General features: G+C 35.5%; 2 protein-coding genes across 3 annotated transcripts; one reads left to right on the top strand and one right to left on the bottom strand.

Annotated features, from left to right (window-relative positions):
- On the bottom strand, positions 9,322-12,480 carry LOC104749757 (protein root UVB sensitive 2, chloroplastic-like). 2 transcript variants are annotated; one of them, XM_010471448.2, is made up of 10 exons: positions 12,352-12,480; positions 12,119-12,256; positions 11,940-12,028; positions 11,776-11,860; positions 11,600-11,659; positions 10,826-10,919; positions 10,641-10,738; positions 10,314-10,493; positions 10,084-10,206; positions 9,322-9,994 (listed from the first exon to the last, which is right to left on the bottom strand). In XM_010471448.2, the coding sequence occupies exons 1-10, from the start codon at positions 12,361-12,363 to the stop codon at positions 9,569-9,571; spliced, it is 1,305 nt and encodes a 434-aa protein (XP_010469750.1). In that variant the 5' UTR covers positions 12,364-12,480; the 3' UTR covers positions 9,322-9,568. The 2 variants fall into 2 exon arrangements, with proteins under 2 accessions (XP_010469750.1, XP_010469751.1); XM_010471449.2 differs by having other exon boundaries at positions 12,119-12,253; positions 12,352-12,476.
- Positions 12,585-13,811, top strand: LOC104749754 (actin-depolymerizing factor 6). The gene is made up of 3 exons (XM_010471446.2): positions 12,585-12,860; positions 13,120-13,385; positions 13,488-13,811. The coding sequence occupies exons 1-3, from the start codon at positions 12,837-12,839 to the stop codon at positions 13,636-13,638; spliced, it is 441 nt and encodes a 146-aa protein (XP_010469748.1). The 5' UTR covers positions 12,585-12,836; the 3' UTR covers positions 13,639-13,811.

The following is a 15,226-nucleotide window of genomic DNA, read 5'->3' as shown; positions in this document are numbered from 1 at the left end:
ATATAAAAATAAAACTGGGATTGCGGATTTATCTAATTTGAAAACTTTACAAACACCCCACATTTTTGCATAACCATACATAATCAACATCACACAAACAAGACCTAGATCATCCTCTTCCTCAGCTGCAGTCTCCACTAACTTTGCCCTCCTCCTTCTACAGTGGACCATCAAGTCCTCACAAAGCGCCCTCATGAACCTCCTAATCTGAGCCACCTCAGACTCCATCGCCCGACCACCATACATCAGAAGCCTACTAAACTCTAAGTCCAGCTCCCGTACCGACTGAGTCCCCTAAGATAACTGTAGAAACTGCACCTCCAACCGGTCCAATGCCTCTCTAGGAACATACTTGCGGTTGAACTCCTCGACAAAGTTAGCCCAAGACATCTCCCTCTGCACTCTCCTAGCAGCCACTGATCTCCACTACAACTGAGCATCACCAATCAAGTGGTGGACCCCTATGTCCACCCAAAACTCCTCAGGACATCTCAGAGTCTGGAAGTTACGTTCCACACTCGTCCTCCAAGCATCTGCAGCGGTAGGATCTGTACCACCCGAACCACAACTCATCATTAAACCAACCCAAACCACAACTCATCATTAAACCAGCAACAAACATTATGCACAGCGGAAACATACTAATAATACCAAACCATTATATCATTAATACAATAACATTTCTAGTCATTCTATCCAACAACCTAACATGACTCTAACCAAGGTTCCAACAACATAACCATACCTAATCAACATCACACAAACGAGACCCTAGATCATCCTCCTCCTCATCGCCTTGATTCCACGTTCCCACTTTGCCTTTACGTGCACCGCAGACACAAATTGAGATGCATGAGTATTTAATAAACACTCAGTGAGCAATCCTCCCATCTACTGGGTTATACACACAAGCAATCGAGATACCAATGTTTAACAAAACAGGAAACCACATAACAGACAAGTTGGTGTCGATCGACACTAGCTCCAACATGGTGTCGACCGACACCTATTTGGTGTCAATCAACACCGACTCTGCAACACGATCTGCACAAAGCCAAATGTCGAAGAACCGCTTCCCAAAACCTCCAAATCGTCCGAAACTCATCCAAAACTCCTGGAAACTCATAGAAAACCACATCCAATCACAAAGACACAAGAATACAACACAAACAACAACAAAACAAGCAAAACAAAGGATTTTCAGGCTTAGATCAGCCATGGTCATGCACTCACCTCTTTTGCAGGAAGATTCTAAATCAACAACGACAAATCCAACACTTAGAAGCCTTCTCCTTTGTTCCTAGCACAAGATATTCACTCCACAGCAACAGATCTCTCAATCCAAGCCAATAATCTCCCAAAAAGCCTCCAAACTCTCAAGAACTCTTTTCTCCCTCTAACTCTCTCTCTAAACGGCAACAAAACACTTTCCCAAAACCCTTTTCGTTTGACTTTCTCTTAAGTACATCGGTTAGGAGCTTCAATTGAACCAAACCAAGCCAAAGCGACAATTCAAAACCACCCGGTCAAACCAAAATTGATGGTGTCGATCGACACTCCTCTTGGTGTCGATCAACACCCACTCCCAAAATTCCCAATTTGGTTCGCGGATATTACAAATTCTTAGAATTAAATGTATTCATTATGGTTATTAATTGCTTTCATACATCTAAGACTATTGTTAGTAATTCAGTATTTCTTGTTTCAATAATTAGAAATTACATAAAAAAAATTAAGAGAAGCATCATTATTTACTTTATTAAACGTTTTACATAAGTTTATTATTATTTTTGTTTTAAATATATAATTCCAAATGATTGTTGTTATTATAGCATCAAATTTTTAAAAAATAAGCCAATCAAACTAAATATTTTCAAATTATTTGTTTAATATTTACCATAATATGGTTTGATTTTTTTCACTTGAGATGATCAAGAAAAAAAACAAAGAAAATCTAGAAAAATGTGTTTCTAAGAAAAATTATTATTATTTTAATATCTTTAAATTATGTTAGCGTTATCTAATTTGATATTTTAATTTTAAATGTGAAGAAATAACTAAAACTTTTGTATCTTAATTTTTTTTTTGACTTATGCAATTTGATATTTATTTTTTTAAGTATGATTATATGAATAAATTTAATTTTAAAAATAGCAATATATTTATTTTTTAAAAGATACATGTTGTAAAGAGATATGCCACATGTCAACTTATAATAGCAAGTTTTGGAATGGCTCCCTATTTGTGTATGAAAGGGATCTGGAGGGTGATGAAGAACATGAAATGATCGATGAAAGAAAAAGCACAAACTAGCTTTTGTGGATTCATTCTTCCTCTAGAGGTAAGTTTCTGTGATTGTTTTTATGATTTTTGTATTATCAGTCAACTAAGTTTTTTCACAAATTACTTATTTTTTCTTTTATTTTACTTAATAGTTAATATTGTAAATAACTGAATTATTATATATTTATCATTATAAAGATTTAAATAAATTCATAGCTTAAGTTTCCCTTATAAAAAATATATTTATATTTGATGTTGGTTTGAGTTATCTGTTTTGTATAGAGATTTTTGAAAAAAAAAAGATTTTCTTTCTGTAAAAATCATATTGATAACGTAATAAGTGGAAAAATAATTATATAAACAACCAAATAAGTTTAAAGACAAAATATGTTATAAAAAATGATTATATTGTTCAAAGAAAACATCATACCTCTCCAGAAAACGTTACTTTAACTTCAAATATGTATTCATTATTGAAGAAATTTATAGTGATTCAGCAAATTACTTGACAGGATCCAGATTATGCCCAACAACTCTTTTAATTACCATATCTTTAGGAAACTTTTGAAAAAACCCTTTTAATTTTACTTTTGACAGTATTAGTTGAAACCCTTCTAATTTTACTTTACTTTTTTCATTCTATAAAAACTTATCAACCCTTCTCCCCCAGTCTTCCCATAGCTGTCGCTTCTCTCATAGAATCCATCCGTAATCATGGTGAAATTTTCTTTTGTTCCTCTTCTTCATATTTCTTCGTCATCTAATGTTGTTTAGGGTTTAGATTAGTGTAGTGTGACTCTCTTTTTCAAATACCTAGGGGTTTGTTGATTCACTGTATCAGATCTTCTAACTCTTGTGTCCATCTTCTTTCTTTCCTGTTTAGGCTGATTCAGTGTACAAAATCGGCATTGTCGGCGCAAAGGGATCAGGAAAAACAACGTTTATGAACCGCGTTATTGGGGTTGATGGTGATGGGGGTCAACAAGGATCTTTGGATACTAACAATATATTGGATCTGCAATTAACTTTATGGTTGTGATTGGCGACATACGGAAAGCGTAATTGAGCAGAATAAAGTAAAAACCACATGTTGTACACCATTCAGATCAAATATAACAATTTGCGGTTTTCAACACAAAAAAGAAATAAAAAAGGTTTGCGGATTTGTAAGTGTAATATTACACAAGACCGCACATCAACATCTCAACCTACTTTTATCCAGCGGTTTTAGTAAAAATCTGCTACAGTAATTGACCATTGGACAAAACCTTTTTATTTTTATTTTTTTGTTTACTAAAATTTGTTATGTGTATATCTTTCCAAAAATCACATATACAAGTAATAGGTTATTTATTTCATTATTAGTGCATATAATATTTTATTATAATAAAAGTTTGTGTACAAAGCCAACTTAGTTATATTTTTTTATTTTTAAATAATATTTACAAAACTGTTACTAATTTATTAATAGAAATATTAATCTAAGAGATCAAATATATAGATATATATAAGATATATTTATATATTTTTTTTTGTAAATAGCACAAATGTATGTGTAAATAGCACAAATATTCATAAATTATAGTAAATAATGTTTTCACAATTTTGCATAAAATATATCTACGTAATCGTTTAAATAATTTTTGGTATTTAAGTTTTGAAATATTTTTTCATTAACACAAAACAATTAATAATTTACAATTATATTAATTATTTATTATTTTGTACCGCTTATTCTAAAACCGCAATTTTGTTTTCACCAATCAAACATTATTTTGTACCGCTTATTTTGTACAAACCCCAATTATCCCGCAAATATATTTCTCCCGCACGTACCGCAGTTGAACCGTACCGCACTGTAATACTGCTTTTCCCGCACAACCAAAACTGTGGTTACCATTCAGACCCTTACTCTAACAATTTACTATTAGATTGAATAGGGTCGTACTATTTGTTGGCCACGTTCAACTGTTTTAGTTTTAGTTTTACTATAAAGAATATATAATATGGTGAACAATATATTTTTAAACGATTATAGGCCCTAATATATATATTAAAAAAAAACTAAAAAAGAATCTGGAGAAATTTTCTTCTTTGAGTTTGGACATTTAACGACCCTAAAAATAGATTTGTATCGACATGCATGCAAATATGTTTTTTTTGCTATAACTGTTAATATCATTTAAAATGAAAAGTTTGGCTTTGTTTTTACAAGAAAACCTATAGCTTCTGACTCCTTGGCAAAAAGAATAAAAACAAGGAATCAAATTACAGGGAAAACAAAAGCACTGCTGATCATCATGATAACCAAAACTGCATCAGGTTGCTAAACCTCTTACGAGTGAGTTTAGCTAGAATGATGTTTCTGATGTCCTTATCAAGTTTCTTAAAGATGAGTTCCGGCGAGATTGATTGCTGATTGTGGATGAGATTGTTCCTTTGTCGCCAGATGCTGTAGATTGAAGCTTGGGTGACGATTTTCCGCAGAAGAAGAGGAGCCTGTTGGGAGGATGATCTGATCCAAGAGAGTAGTTCTGGCCATGACAGGAGACAGTTACCAGAAGGGTCAATCCTCGCAAGAACCAGTTGCCAAATAACTCTAGAGAAGTGACAGGATAAGAAGACACGATCGCGGGATTCAACCTCCACAATGCAGAAGGAGCAGTGAGGGGATTGAAGGACACCCCATGCTGCTAGCCGTTCTTTTGTAGGCAACCTGCCAATATGGGAAATCTACATGTTGAAAGCATGTTTTGGAATGTGACCTCTGAACGACACTACATCATGCCAATCAGTTTTCTCTCGTCTTGGCCTGAGAACATCCCATGTGGCAGCAGAGGAGAAGGCTCTAAAACTCTTCTTTTCCACCACCCAGGAGTAGGCATCTTGAGTAGCAGACAACGACGGAAGCGGCTGAGTAGTCAAGTTCATATGGAGATTGAGAGCAGACTCAGATCTAGGAGAAGCCAGGTTCCAACATGCAAAGGTGCATGCATCAATTATCTTTGCAGAGAGTGGGACTTGAAGTTTAGATGGGCCAGAAGAACCAATGACATTGATCAACGGTCTAAAAGGTGTCCACGAGTCAAACCAAAAGCTAGTTGTACGACCATCGCCCACATTGACCTTATAAACTTCTCTGCTAGGGGCCGTAACTGGAGGATTGATCTCCACAACCAGGAGTCGGAAGACGATTCCTTCACCTCCCAGAAGCTGTTACTCTTGATATTATGAAATTTATGCCACTTAGACCAAAGAGAATCGGAGTCCGAGAATAACAGCCAAATAAACCTGAGGCAAAGGGTGGTATTCCAATGGGAGAATCTTTTTAAACCCAAACCCCCTTCTTTCTTGGGAAGACACACTGTTTCCCAACCAAACTTTGCACCCCTACTGCCATCAATCCTTCCAGACCAGAGGAATCTAGAGCAAAGAGACTCAATCTTTTTGAGACAACCTTTCGGTAGGATAAAAACTGAGATCCAAAAGTTTACGGTGCCAGAAATGACAGAGGCAATCAATTGACATCTCATGGCATATGATAAGGTCTTCACTACCCAACCATTAAATCTGCAGGTGATTTGGTCTAACAGAGGTTGATACTCTGCTATTTTCAGCTTTCTATGCATAAGAGGAAAACCAAGGTAATGGATTGGAAGAGAGGCCAATGAAAAACCATGTTTGGAAATTGTTGTAGTCTGTTCATCATCTAAACCCGCATGGAACAATTGAGTTTTCTCTCTACTCATATGCAGTCCCGACCAAGAAGCGAAATCATCTAGGGCTTCATTTATACCATGGAGAGAGGCTTCAGATGCATCGAAGAAAATCATAATATCATCAGCAAACATCAAGTGAGAGAGAGCCAATCCTGATGTTTTTGGATGATAATTGATATAGCCTTGATCAAATCGAGATTGAAGAAGCCTCGAGAAAACCTCCATGCCAAGCACAAAAAGGTACTGAGAAATCGGGTCGCCTTGGCGAAGACCCTTGGAACTGTTGAAGAAACCACTAGAGTTGCCATTCAAGCAGACAGTGAAGGATGGAGTTGAAATGCATTCCAAGATCCATCCAACAAACCTCTCTGGTATTCCAATGGCTCATAGAGCTGAAAGAATGAAGGACCAGTTCATTGAGTCAAACGCTTTCCTGATGTCCATTTTGAGCATAGCTCTTTCACTAATGTTCTTACGATTGTAACCCTGAACTATCTCTGTCGCAAGGAGGATATTTTCTGCAAGTAGTCTTCCCGGCATAAACGCAGTTTGCGAGGAAGAGATCACATTTGGTAGGAAGCGTTGCAGACGCACCGCTAGCAGTTTAGAGATTACCTTGTAGACGGTATTCAAGCATGATATATGTTTATACACATATTCCTTTCACACTTAAATTTTTTGTCAAGTGGTCAGCAATACGTAAACTTGCGCCTCCGGTTCAAATATTTTTAGGAATAACTTTGTTGTTCTTGAATCAGTTGCTTTCAAGCTTTGGTCCAGATGTTTAACATAGTGTATTTGTACCATGAGTCCCTGAGCTTGTCCTATATCTACTTTAGTATGGTTTAGCATCGATCACCGGGTTCTAAAAGAATATATGAAAAGAAGAATAAATGAATAATAAGAAATTAGGGGAGAAAAAGAATAATAAGAAATTATTAGAAGAAGGAAAGTTCAGATTATACAATACATAAAATGTCAAAGAAAGAGGCTCCTAGTGCTCATTTCCAATCAGATCATGGCCCTATATTAATCAAACTTTTAATACCAATCAAGCTTGTTGGGTGACCTATAAGTCAATAAGAAACATTAAAAGTTTCATATTTTTTCTATGCGCATATATATTAATAACTGTTTTTCTTCTTTCTTATTGTAAATATAATATACAATTGTGAATATGATGAATAAAAAATAGATATGTGTAGAGCCAAAAAAATGTTGTATCAAGATGGAGGGAAACCCCATAGACATCGAAGTAGGTACGTACGTAAAAGGGGTTCCTCTTTTTAAATATGATTCGTGATCATGTTAACGAAATTTTTTATATGAAATTATATATATAAGTATGATTTGGTGACTCCACTTTTTGGTCGTTGTTTTGCCTCTTTCTTTTTCAAAGATATGTTAAATATGATTAAAAATATATATATATGATTTGATACTCCATCTAGGTCATATGAACCTCCTATTTTTAAAAGGTATTTATAATTACTTTGTAAATAGAAATATATATCCATGTGATTACCAGTGAATTGGTAAAATAATATACGTATAGTCTTCCAAAACGTTATTTAAAATAGTGAAATATCTTTCTTACGGTATGTGATTACGTAAAATAGTCATAACCATGAGATCACAATATGTATGAAATTGCCGTCAATGGATATTTAGTGATATGGTTCTTTCAATTGCACACTTTCACCATTACAACTTTTACTTTAAACCACTATTTGTTTACCTCTGTCAAAAGCAACTTTGTATGCTGTTTTCAAGTTAAATGTATTTAGACCAAAATTATTTAACGTTTTAAAAAGAATAGACTAAAACAAAACAAAGCAAAGATCATCCATATCTAATTCCATCATGACTAAGATCTTGCCCTTTTTCACAATTTTTTTTTCTTTTCTTTCCGCTTTCTTATTGAGGTTTTATTTTCTAATACAATGCTTAGTTATCTTCTCCGATTTGTGGAGTTATCATGTTTTTAATGCAAGTATTACTTGATAATTGATATATAGAAACCAATGTATCCAAATGGATCGTGACCTAACGAAATCTAGATTTGTGTGGGTCATATAAAATACTAACTTTGTCGCTTCTTTTGTTTTATTTTTCGGGGGTCGGCTGAGTTGCATTATTGATTATACAATGCATATGTCAAAAAAAGGAAGAAGCCTTAAATTCCACTCTTTACTTTAATATTAAAATCGTGATAACTATCATCTTCAAATAGACCCAACTAGCTATTTTAGTCCCTGTACTCTGAAATAGTTATTGGAATGATAAAATAGTGATAACGTAGTGAAAATAATTAAACTTAATAAAATTAATTTATGCTAAGTTTAACTTAACAAAACGCTTAAAACTAGTTTTTGACTTTTTGTAAATTAATGAGTAAATGACTTTTCATTTCTTCTAATATTTTGATTTTGTGAATAACATAAAGTATGTGGGTTTTACTAAGGATAGTGATTCACATCAATAATTCTATCACAAAGCCACAAACCATTACATGTTGTATGTTTACAACGTCAAAAGATGAATATGTGTATAATTTCATCACCATATTTGAGAGCATTTATGATTTTCTGAAAATACGTATAACTTTGATCTCAGTTAAGCAAACAAAGAAATTTACATACTCTCAAACATCTTACATGGCGAGTTCAAGAACGATTAATAAATTACACTAGAACTGTAATTATGGTGTGACAACCAAGTCTTGACAACTATATCTCAAAATGTCCTCTTCTATGCAGTACGCAGAGGTCCAAATATGAAAAGGATAATACAGCCTCGTAAGTCTTAATGTCGCATGTATACAACTTGCTTTTTTTCTTTGCTATATCTTGGATTTTTGATATTAATGCAACATTTAGAAACGTACCCACAATTAGCTTGGTCTACTCTGATTAATTGAACATCTCTTGCTATATTAGACTCTTAAAATTTAATTATGTGTCCAGTATGGTTCAACCAGTTGAACAAACCAAATTCTACCCAAAAAGAAAAAACAATCTAGTTTGAATCTTCTACGTACCTTGATATTGTGATTATCTATTGAAAAAGAAAAACCAATATATTGCATTTAAGTTAGTTTGATAATTGCATTTATCAAATATTATATTCAATAAAAGTAATACAGTACATACTTTGGAAAAAATCATGTGTTAAAAAAATATCCCAAAAAATGAGGACTAATGAGTCCAGGTCTAAGGAAAAAAAAAAGAGCCAGTACACATGATTTGACCATGTAAAATACATATCTAAACCACAAAAGAGATAAACTTTTTCACTTTAAAGTAACATATTTCCTAAAAAGTATTAATCAGATTCCACTTCGATTGATTTATATGATAATAAATGTAGACTACAATGCAAAGTACAAACGAGGACAAGAACCGTACCTTCAAACTTTTGTTTCACCTAACAATCTCACTCTAGCCTATCAATCGAAGTCTTCAGTTGTGGATTCATGATCTGGACAAAGACTTCTTACGTCTACAAATTCGTGTTTACACTTGAAACAAAAGAATTACATTAACAATTTATCTGAAACTCGGGAGCTACCGAGCAAATCTTGTTCCCGTGCCATCGAGAAATCTATCAGTATACCATCCTTTCGCTTGCACTTGAGATAAAAACGGACTGAAGACATCGTACATTCTGTCATATGCGTCTTGCAATATAATGTCATCAGGGTCGTTGTACATATTTTTCATAGACTTGGCATATGCTGCAACTAACCACCCTCGCAATGCGTCTTCACCAGTTGCATCATGCTCTAAGACCATATCAGTACATGACTTTCCATGACTCAATAGAAACTTCTCTTCTACAAACACTTCTTTTAGTTTCTGCACCTCAGAAGGCTTCACAGCTTTATGGAGAGCCCTTCCCACTTTTACATTTCCTGCTTCTTGGATTGGTCTCTCGGGGAACATTAGGTTTTCTTGGAATCTTAAGTCAGCAGGGCTTGGGACTTTACCCGTCTGAAACAGATTCAACAACACCTCTGATATAACTAAGAATATCAATAACATGGTTTTAGGAGGTTTGAAGTAAAGTAAATGGTATTTACCTTGAGAAAATTAGCCACGATCAAAGCGGTTCTCTGTGGATTCAGTGTGTTGATCGGTACCCCTCGCATTTGTTCTACAACGCTAAACACATGTACAACCGAAAGAATCGACCCAACCACCAACTGCAAAGAATAGCCTTTCCTAAGACAACCGAGTTGTAATCCCAAAACAAAGAAACTGCACTCTGTTTTCTGAAACAGAGAGTAATAGTCGAGAGGAAGGAAATTACCTTTCCTTCCATTGATGAACATATTGTGGAAGAAAGTTGAATCCCAATACCTATCCCGGCAACGTTAAAAAGAGTAGAGATAGCTTCTCCTTTGGCGAAAATGTCACTAAGATTTCCTTCTTTGGCAAAAGATGAATAGATTGGTAATCTTGTTGCCCTTGCTGCAACCGTAGCCATTCCCTATTTGAAACAAGACAATGCCAAAGAAGAATGTAAAACACAGAAATGATGTGCTAAGAACAGTTTCACTTCAATCCCTTTTGGAAAAAAGATTCATTTAATAAGAGCTGATAGATTCTACCATAGGTTTAAGAAAGATATCTATACCTTAGCGAAATTCCCAAGACCAGCCATTTCAAGAAACAGATGTGGGCATAATGGAGAAACGAGTTCCAGACCAGTACCAATATCGTAAAGCACGTCAGCTGAAAGAATAAATCACTACGTTTACTGGTTGATGCTGTGAAGACATCATCAGAAACAGAAACATGTAGCTAACGAATGTTGCATACCCAGTACCCTCCAACGTTTAGGCTCAGAGTCCATTCTTGCACCCAAATTGCTACAAATCAGCTTTCCCACATGCTGCATCCCATCTTTCAAAATCTATAAAAACCAATACGAGTTAAAACAAGAATAAAACTTACAGTTAGGCACAGAACAAGTTAACAAACAAACAAACTCGAGACGGTAACATACCCAGCTAACAACAGTTGCTTGAGCCGGTGTAGGCCGCAAGCCTGCAGCAAATAGCAGTGACTGCAAAGGAGCAACACAAAAAGCTATATATCCATGTTAAAACCCTCCATTGCAACAAACTCAACTAAACAATTTCAATCTTTTTGGCAAATCAATAATCAAAATCTGAAGAAGACCTGAGTCGATAACACAGATAACGCTGCACTTGATAAATGCTGAAGTGCTCTAAACTGTGTGTACCTTAGATATCCTTCGTTCACACTGTACACGAAAAAAAGATTCAATGATTAAAAAAAACACAATCTTTAAAAACAAAAGTTTCAATTTTTTTGAGTTTCACCTGTATGGATATCCAGAAGGGAAGAACTTATTAAGGAAGGATTCAACCATCTTCTGAGGAACAGGTCTTGCGTCATCAACAACTTTCATCTACGAAACAAACCCAATTCATGAATAATTCACTTTAACGAATTCTCCAAACAGAGTGATTGGGAGAGCGAGAGAGCGAGAGAGATTTACAGAGAGGTGGCCGTCGGATTCGAAGTGGAAACGGTGAGAGACAGAATCAGAGNGAGACGGTAACATACCCAGCTAACAACAGTTGCTTGAGCCGGTGTAGGCCGCAAGCCTGCAGCAAATAGCAGTGACTGCAAAGGAGCAACACAAAAAGCTATATATCCATGTTAAAACCCTCCATTGCAACAAACTCAACTAAACAATTTCAATCTTTTTGGCAAATCAATAATCAAAATCTGAAGAAGACCTGAGTCGATAACACAGATAACGCTGCACTTGATAAATGCTGAAGTGCTCTAAACTGTGTGTACCTTAGATATCCTTCGTTCACACTGTACACGAAAAAAAGATTCAATGATTAAAAAAAACACAATCTTTAAAAACAAAAGTTTCAATTTTTTTGAGTTTCACCTGTATGGATATCCAGAAGGGAAGAACTTATTAAGGAAGGATTCAACCATCTTCTGAGGAACAGGTCTTGCGTCATCAACAACTTTCATCTACGAAACAAACCCAATTCATGAATAATTCACTTTAACGAATTCTCCAAACAGAGTGATTGGGAGAGCGAGAGAGCGAGAGAGATTTACAGAGAGGTGGCCGTCGGATTCGAAGTGGAAACGGTGAGAGACAGAATCAGAGTTCTCGAACCAGTAAACGGGAATGTCTTCAGGATTCTTCTTCGCCATTACTGGCTCTTCCTTCTTTATCAACTTCACCTTCTCCTGCTTCGTTTCCACCCACAAGTTACCCAAATCATTCAATTAAGTTGGAGAATCGTAAATGAGAGAGATACCAAAGAAAAGGAATTACAAAACCCTACCAGAAACTGCATCTCTGAGACACGACGGCACGATACAGTCAAGTTTCGAACGTTGGAGGAGGAGGAGTCGCCGGAGTTCCAAGTGAACCACCGCAGCAAAACTGTAATAATCGTGTCTAGAAAAAGAGATGATACTAAACACGACGTCGTTTTCCAAGTTCCGTTTCGAGACCCAAATAATACAATAATGGGCTCAAGAAAGGCCCAATAGTGAAAGATACGCGGCGACAAGTGATGGGGTCAAGAAGGAGGAAGACGACCTCTCTCTCTCACGCGTTGATCTAACGCCACCGCCCACTTCTACTTTTCTTCTCCAACACCCAATTCAAAAACCAAACTAATTGGTAAGCAAAAGAGTGTGCACAAAAGAGCAAAGCGACGCATCTGATTACTTGGTTTCCGGGATTTGATAAACTCCGGATTCGTCTTCGTCTCTCAAAAACCCCAGATTCTCTCTTGGTCTGAAGAAAGCAGAATCCAAAATCATGTCTTTCAGAGGACTTAGCAGGGTAAGTAATCACACAAAAAAAAACTCCCTTTTTTTAATTTCCAGTCGAATTTTCTGATAAAAATTGTGTCTTTCAACTCTTTGACGCATGCATCTTCAGTCTTGGTTTCTATGAGAAAAGTAAAAAAAAAAAAAAAATTGATTTTGATGAAAAGCCCATCTCCGTTTAGATCACTATGAAGTCAATTAGATGATTGAACTTAGTTTTAAGACTGGATTTTGATATTAAAAATCGAATCTTTTTTTGGTATAATCTGCAGCCAAATGCAAGATCTGGAATGGGTGTTGCAGATGAGAGCAAAACCACGTTTCATGAGCTTCAGCGGAAAAAAACTCATCGCTACGTTGTCTTCAGGATCGATGAGTCCAAGAACGAAGTCGTAGTTGAGAAAACTGGCAACCCTGCTGAGAGCTACGATGATTTCTTAGGTTCACTCCCTGATAATGACTGCAGATACGCTGTTTATGACTTTGATTTCGTCACTTCTGAGAATTGTCAAAAGAGCAAAATCTTCTTCTTTGCTTGGTTGGTTTTGATGATCACCTCTATGAAAAGATGAAGACTTTTTTGATGATGATGAGTTCAAAGCTAAAGATTATGATTGGGGGTTGTTTTTATGTTTTGTAGGTCTCCTGAGACTTCTCATATTAGAGCGAAGGTGCTTTACTCGACATCTAAAGGCCAGTTTAGGAGGGAGCTTCATGGGATTCACTATGAGATTCAAGCTACTGATCCTACTGAAGTTGGTCTTGAAGTCTTGCGCGAACGAGCAAACTGAGCAACCAAAAATTGTCTCTTCTCATAACTTTATGGTAATGTAATGAAATAATCTCTCTCATTCGATGATGACTATCGGATCTTGTTCGTATTCTCGTGGATGGATTTGTGTAAACATAGTTTCATGTTCTATATCAACTGTCACTGTCAATACATGTTTCAAGATTGCACATAGCTTTAAACACCTTAAGTAACTTAAACTGAAAACAAAGTTTTTAGATACCAATGAATTTTGTGAATCGGTGATGAGTCTGATGACATAGAGCCTGATTACAGAAGTTAGTTAAGCTAGTACCAAAGACTTCATAGTTAGCAATTTCTTTGAAATGTAATGTTGATTTCTCAATTGTGTGTGACTTGGTCGCAAGTTTAGTGATTAAATGACATAACTACCCTTGGACGTTTAGGAGATTTCGAGTGGGGAGATTGCATGACCCAACTGAAATCCTCAATTATATATTTTAATAAACCATTATCATATGTTGAATTAGCTAATCTCATATTAACAGCAACTGTTATTGTTAATCTTTCATGTTACCATTAGGTTAGGTAGGTCCATTCCCCTTAAGTTATGATCATCATCATTTATACACTATTTGTTACACATTGGGGAACATTTTGTAATTAAAATGTGGAATTAGAAGGAAAATAAATCTTACTTCCAACATATTTCATTAGTTTTCTTGTTGTTATATTTTGCTCAAAACTCTATAGCTGATAAATCTTTGTTTCTCATTCAAATATTTCGTTTATATTAGAGGGAGAACCAAAGAAAAGAAAAAAGAGCAGAAAATAAATTGGTTCCTCTCTGTCTTCCAAGTATATAGTTGAGAGAGAGCTGTCCAAAACAAAACAAACACGTCCAAAAAACCCTCTCTTGTGGGAACAAGAAAGACCCAAAAGACACAAACACACCCAAACTCCCCATCAAACAGAAATAAAGCATACCAAAAAAGCTTCTCTTTTTATCTTCTTTTCTAAACTTTTTGAGTTTCAAATGTTGAAATGATCTTTGAAGGTGTGAATCAGAAAATTTATGTAACATAGTTTGTGGTTTACTTAAGCTTTCAAGGACGACAAAGAAGGAGAAAAGATCATCGTCACCAAAAACTCGGGTAATGAGAAGCATTTCAATTTCTAAACTAAAGTCTTAATCTGAATCAATATACTACAAATGTGAGAGAAGAGATGATTTTAAACAGACACAAAAAGCACTTTTTTTTTTCCAATCTTAAAGAAAGGAACTGAAGGGATTAGTTTGAGATTAGGTTTGGTAATGCTTTTGTCTTTAATGAGTTGTTTTGGTGGTGGGAAACTTTTTTTTTTTTTTTGGTTGCAGCAAGATCAGTTGAGAAATGAGAATGTATGAAGAAAATTCATGTTTTGATCCTATACCAACGGTGGAAGCAATGATGGACAATAATGGTGGTGGCTTCTGTGAGGCGGAAACAACTATTCCGGTAAGCCACCAGTTCCAACCACCTCTTGGAAGCACAACAAACAGCTTTAACGATGATCTTAAGCTACCAACAATGGAGGATTTCTCTGTTTTCCCTTCTGTTATCTCTCTCCCTAACTCAGAACCTCAG

This window comes from Camelina sativa, chromosome 16 (assembly GCF_000633955.1).
Source record: "Camelina sativa cultivar DH55 chromosome 16, Cs, whole genome shotgun sequence".
NCBI lineage: Eukaryota > Viridiplantae > Streptophyta > Magnoliopsida > Brassicales > Brassicaceae > Camelina > Camelina sativa.
The sequence above is the reverse complement of the archived record's forward strand: the minus strand, read 5'-3'. Positions and strand labels throughout refer to the sequence as shown.

Coding starts and splice junctions, on each gene's coding strand:
- LOC104749754 (XM_010471446.2), top strand. CDS start 12,837: ATGTCTTTCAGAGGACTTAGCAGG. Junction 12,861..13,119: donor CTTTCAGAGGACTTAGCAGG/GTAAGTAATCAC, acceptor TATAATCTGCAG/CCAAATGCAAGATCTGGAAT. Junction 13,386..13,487: donor AAAATCTTCTTCTTTGCTTG/GTTGGTTTTGAT, acceptor TATGTTTTGTAG/GTCTCCTGAGACTTCTCATA.
- LOC104749757 (XM_010471448.2), bottom strand. Junction 12,029..12,118: donor AATCCGACGGCCACCTCTCT/GTAAATCTCTCT, acceptor TTTGTTTCGTAG/ATGAAAGTTGTTGATGACGC. Junction 10,920..11,599: donor AAGCAACTGTTGTTAGCTGG/GTATGTTACCGT, acceptor TGGTTTTTATAG/ATTTTGAAAGATGGGATGCA.